The sequence below is a fragment of the Lycium ferocissimum genome, chromosome 10 (assembly GCF_029784015.1).
Source record: "Lycium ferocissimum isolate CSIRO_LF1 chromosome 10, AGI_CSIRO_Lferr_CH_V1, whole genome shotgun sequence".
Classification (NCBI taxonomy): Eukaryota; Viridiplantae; Streptophyta; class Magnoliopsida; order Solanales; family Solanaceae; genus Lycium; species Lycium ferocissimum.
In genome coordinates, this window is record NC_081351.1 from 25,237,897 (window position 1) to 25,244,021 (window position 6,125).

Consider the following 6,125-nt stretch of genomic DNA (forward strand, 5'->3'; position numbering starts at 1 on the left):
CTAATTAAAAAATGAACAACATGCAATGTGAAATAACAAGTCAATACTACTAAAGCAAGTAAATTGGAACCATAATATTACATAATTTCAAAATCCAAAAAAAAAAAAAACATTTGTCAAATTCCAACATAAAATAAAATAAGTTCCAATATAAATTAAGTAAATATAATTCAAAAGAAAAGGAAAACATAATAAGTTTATAACCTCATTCAACAATGAAATTCTACTTTAATGACATCACTCATTATATGCCAAATTTGTTAATTAATCATTATTTCTAATATTAGGAGGTGTACATTCAAAAAACTATAATAATAACACAGTTACACTAAATGAAGAAAATAAAACAAATAAGAAATCAAAAAAATATAAGCAAGTACATGGAATCACAAGAAGTAAAGGTAGAGAAATAAAAGATAAATAATGTAAATTGAAAAATATACTTTGAATTAAAAATAAATTAAAAATTAAAAAAGAAGATTAGAATAATAGAAATAAAAAAAAATTATAAAGAAAATAAATTAAAATAAAAACAAAAAAGGAAAGAAATTGAAAATTAACCTTGTAACACAGTGTAATTACCACCAATTCTCACCTCGCCCTTGAGAATTGGAGAGTGTAATTACACCCCTCCAATTACATACAATTCCATGCTGATCAAGTAATTACTTAGCTAGACACACATGTCAAACTGTGTAATTACACCCAAATCCAATTCCTAGGTGGCTTTCCAAGCAAGCTCTAAGTCAAAAGCATAATTTATTACTCTCTCTATTCACTTTTACTTGTCCAGTATTCTAAAAATAAATTTTCACTTTTACTTGTCGCTTTTAGCATATCAAGAAAAGATAATTTATTTTTTTCTGTTTTACCCATAGTATTAAATACTCACTTCAAATCATTTTTCAAATCCAATAAAAATATGCTTCAATTAATATGAGTACATTGGTAAATTATGCACTTCATTTATTATTTCTTAAACAGCGTGAAAAGTCCAAAGTAGACAAATAAAAGTGAACGGAGGAGTATGTAGTATGTAATAGAAGTTGTACCTCCTTAAAGTTAAAATTTTAAATGAATGAGTCATATACACATTTAATATGGTATTAAAGCAAATATTAGTTTAGAGGCTGTAATGTATTACAAAAAGAGATTATCTATGCTTGAAGCCTTGAACCACGGGAAAAACATTCTCACTTGTAAAAAAGGCGTATTAGAGAGGCGTTTTCTCAAAGTCTTCACAGCAGTCTTCCGTTTGAAATTCACACAAACAATCCTTTCCCCAAATGCTTCGACAACCTTTTTTGAACATAAATTCTCACGTGACAATTTTTGAACATACATTCGCTATTATTTGTCGGGAAACGTTTTACCTCCAATGTGGAACTTCCGGACGCAAGACCCCAATATAAAAAATGGAACCGGGTGGAACATAAAAAAACAAAGAGACTTCTCACAAAATTATTGACAAAATCACTTATATATATATATATATATATATATATATATATCTTTTATTCATTCATTTTCTTCCCTTTCTCTCTGCCTCGTCACTCTGTTTCTACAACATTGACAGCGGCTGATCAGACACCAAATCCGGCAAATAGACCGTTCAGTGCTCAGAAGGACAAGGTGAGTGTTCTTTTATGTTTTCATTATGTCTTAAGATTTAGCATAGGACAATTATCCAATTTGTGCTTTTTCTTTTATTTGTTCTGTTTTAGTTTACTAAGAATTTTGGTAAGAGTATATATGTAATATGAAAAAGAAAGATAAAATCTTCCATGGTTGTGGTCAGAGGCGGAGTCAGGATTTGACGTTTATGGGTTTGAATTTTAGTTTTTTAAAATTATCGAGTTCTAAATTAATAATTTGTATATGTTCAATAGATTTTTTATACAAATATAACGTTTGAACTAAAGCTACTGGTTCGACCGAACCTGCATCCGATGAGCTAGTTTCGCCCCAGGTTGTGGTGAGTGGTCAGTGCTCCTTCATCTTTAATAAGAGGTCTCAAGTTCGAGCCTTAAAAATAAAGTCTGTTTGAAAGTTGAACTCGTTAGGTACATTCCTTGTCTTCTTCGTATGTTTACTTCTTCAAATTATGAACCCTTAGTGAAAATTCTAGTTCCGCCACTGGTCATGTGAGTTACTGAATTCTTTTTTTTTTTCCTGAAATACTAGATTCAAAGTTTAATATTTGTACATATTTAGTAGATATCTTATGAACATACATGATTTGAGCCAAAACTATTGGATTCAGCTTAACCCATAGCTCATACTAGACATCGCCCACCAGGTAGGCAGGTTGAATTTAATCTCCATGGACTGACAGTGTAAAAAGTGTTCACATAATCATGTTAACTTATTACGTAATTACATGTAAATCTAGAGAAAAGGATTAAAATAGTACATTATCTTTGGGTTTGGACCAAAAACCATATATGTTCTTTTATATGGAGCATTAATAGGCCATTATGCCTGCATAAGTGGCGCATTTTTAGTCAACTCCCAAAATATTCTGTTAAAAATTTAATGGAAAAGCACAATAATACCCTTGAACTATTAGAAAAGGCCAAAAATACTCTTCACCCATCTATTTTGCTAAAAATACCCCTCAGTTCAACTTTTTGGCTCATTTATGCTATTTGATGGTCAACACTAAATTTAAAAAAAAAAATTACACATGGCATTTTATTACTAGTCCGGTTTTCTAAATCTGAAAAAAATTGATTTTTTATAAAATCTGGAACAACTAATTTTGTTTAAAAAAATGTGGTAAGCCCTTTTTTTTGAAAAAAAAAATCAGGATTGGATTTATATTAACAAATGTAGAAATTTTTAAATATGGAAAATTGTTTTTTAATTAAAATTTGGATTTTTTAAATCTGAAAAACTGAATTTTTTAAAGTAAAATGTGCAAAACTAATACTCCATGATTTTCTTCTAGATTAAAAAAAAAAAAAATAGCTTTCTGGGTTATTTTTTTTAAAACACGGTTTTCCACTTTCCCTTTTTTTTTAAGTGTCCTAAAAATAAAATCATGAAAATCTAAAAATTTAGGGGAAAAAAATCAATTTTCCTGATTTTAAAAAAAAATCATTTTTCCAGATATTTTAATTAAAAAAATCAGGTTAGTGATTTTTTTTTAATCAGTTTTCCTGATTCTAAAAAAAACCATTTTCTGTTTTTTTTTGTCAAAAATAAATAAATTTTCCATTTTCTGGTTTTTTTTCTCTAATAGTTCTGGGGAATTTTTTCCCTTTTTCGTTAAATTTTTAACAAACTATTTGGGAGTAGACTAAAAGTGCACCACTTATGCAAACATAATGAAGTATTAATGCTCCATGTAAAAGAATATGTATGGTTTTCGGTCTAAACCCAAAGATAATGTACTATTTTGGTCCTTTTCTCTGTAAATCTATTGATAAATATTAATTTGTAATTTGGCAAAAAGAAACCGGGTTGAAACTCTATTACATTAGTCAAAAAACAAAACTAAAAAAATTAGCTTAAATATTGGAGTTCCAAACATATTTTTATATAAATTTAGCTCGAAATAGTGATCCTAAAAAAAATTAATCAATTTAAAAAGGTGGAAAAAAATCATTATTAAAAAATGCTATGTGGACAAAAAAACATCCACGTGGTAGCGAGTGCATTACACATCTCGTTGGATTAAGGTTATTTAGGGGGTGAAGGCTAATGAACAGCCAAGTATAAGGGGATAATTAAGACTAAAAATAGTTTGAGTGTGCACTAAATAAACAGTGCCAAGTTTATGGGGTCCTGAGGTATTTAGCCATTCGATTAGTTGGCTATGCCCCATTAAGGTAAAATAAAAATGGCAATTCGCAGGATTGCCCTTCTTTTGGGGTGGTCTTTAATTGTTGCCCCTCAAATTGCTAGTCTTTAATTTTTGCCCTTCACGTAGAAACCTTGAGGTTCGCGTAGAAACCCTGAGATTCTGGGTTCGAACCCCCGCTCCGGCATAAAAATAAAAAATAATTTTGCAAGGCAAGGCTTGGGGAAAGTTATGCCGGAGCCGGCATACGCGCGCTTAAGGCATAACTAAACTCCACTATTCCGGAGGAGCTTATTGATGTATTCTTTTGCCTTAAGGCATATATTTTTTTTTTTTTACTTTGCAAGACAAACTTTTAATTATGCTTTAAGGAAAAGTTCCGTCTTATGAGACTTACTTTTAGTTATGCCTTAACTAAGAGTATGCCCTATAAGGCATAACTAAACTATGCCTTAAGAACTTTTCCTTAAGGCAAAGTCTATGCCTTAAGGAAAGATTCCGCCTTATGGAGCATACTTTTAGTTATGTTTTAACTAAAATTTTGCCCCATAAGGCACAACTAAACTATACAAAAAGTTCTGCCGGATCCCCCATAACTTTAGTCATGCCTTAAGCGCGCATATGCCAGCTCCGGCATAACTTTCTTAAGTCTTGACTTGCGAAATTATTTTTTATTTTTATGCCTGAGCGGGAGTTCGAACCCAGAACCTCAGGTTTTCTACGCGAAGGGCAAAACTTAAAGTCCACAAATATGAGGGGCAAATTCTAAAGACCACCCCAAAAGAAGGACAATCCGCGCAAAAAAATGAAGCAGTTGCTTTATCTGCTTGCCCCATGGCCCGGCCCTGAAAGTCACTTTTCTACAACATGCAAGTCATTACCTAAATGCAATTCCTTGGACTTAGATGTTGCAGAAAAGTGATTATCATTAATTGAGTGACCATAGGATTAATCAACTCAAGGATTTACCTTTCCTCTTCTTCTGGATTTGTTTGTTGCTCCAGACATAAGTACCAATGAAAGCACCTACTCCCAAAATGACCGCGGAACTAACAACAATGACTACAACTTTTCCTGCAATATGATCATTTGCAAGTAAAAACAACCATTTATCATCAGAATTACTTTTTTCAGTCGATAAATAACTGGCAAACCAGCACGAAAAAAGAGCAAAGATTACCTCCTAATGACGAGCCTACACTAGTAGAAATAGCATTGAGAAAATTTGTATCGGAATACCTCATGAAGCATCCGGTGTACAGGGCTCTACCTTCTGACCAAGGTAAGCATCCCAACATGAAGGCGGATGCATTTTGTAAACATGCGGCGCAGGAATTCACGCTCAGTGTCTTCCAGCAATTAGCGAGAACGTAAGCTGTCTCGTTGGAAGGACCGGGCACTGACACTTGAGAACGCGCATAGCCCTTATTACTCGGTGCATTTGAAATTGCTTGCTGAACGGCTCGCCTAGCAGTCTGTTGGAACAATGAACCCTTTGCCATCCTGTTTCCGCATACACGCCTATCCTCTGGACCTAAATACTGGTCATAGAACGTGTAATTCTCCACTCGCATAAAGCAGCCATCAAGATAAATTCGCTGTCCGTTAGAAGGGAAGCAATGGGGCAGAACATATCGTGCTTCAGTGTAGCATATGATGCGGTCGCGTAAAGAAAAATCACCATAGCATTGGCCAAGTCCATAGTTAGCAAGTGGTCCAGTGCCAGTAAATGCTACTCCATACCCTCTAGTACTCATTTGTTGAGTTATAGTTTCCATTGTATCAGCAAAATCTGTGACATAACCCATTGTTTTTCTGTTTCCACATATATTCTGGACTATCTGAGATCTTGGTTCAGCCACTGATGTATCTAGTAGAAGTAGGATCAACACAATAACAAAGTAACTACATAAAATTGAAGGGGTTGCTCTCTCCATTTTGCCAGATGAGCTGTACAACATAGAAAACAATGTAAAAAGACTAATTGAAGTACTATTAGAATGAGAAAAAGTAGAAAGATCACATGAGTAAAAGCTCAGAAAGATATTAATTTGAGAATTATGAATACAACTTTCCAATTGAAAAGTAACTTACACGAAGAGAAACAAGCAGCAACGACAATTCATAAGGTTAGAGGTGTTGGAACGTAGGCAGCTATAGAGCAGCAAAAGAGGAAGAGGCTTAGACTTCATTTGTTTGCATTAATGAAGATTTGAATTCTAATTATTTAGATTTCAGTCATTAAGGGCATCTTGTTAGGTTTAAATCTTAATAATTTAGATAATAATTATTAAGTGTTTTACTTTTTTTTTTTTTTTTT

General features: G+C 32.6%; 1 protein-coding gene across 1 annotated transcript; it reads right to left on the bottom strand.

Moving 5' to 3' along the window:
• Positions 1–4,757: 4,757 nt before the first annotated feature.
• LOC132034753 (cysteine-rich receptor-like protein kinase 2) lies at positions 4,758–5,742 on the bottom strand. The gene is made up of 2 exons (XM_059425113.1): positions 5,045–5,742; positions 4,758–4,950 (listed from the first exon to the last, which is right to left on the bottom strand). Exons 1-2 carry the CDS (start codon positions 5,740–5,742, stop codon positions 4,758–4,760), a joined length of 891 nt encoding a protein of 296 aa, XP_059281096.1.
• Positions 5,743–6,125: the final 383 nt, after the last annotated feature.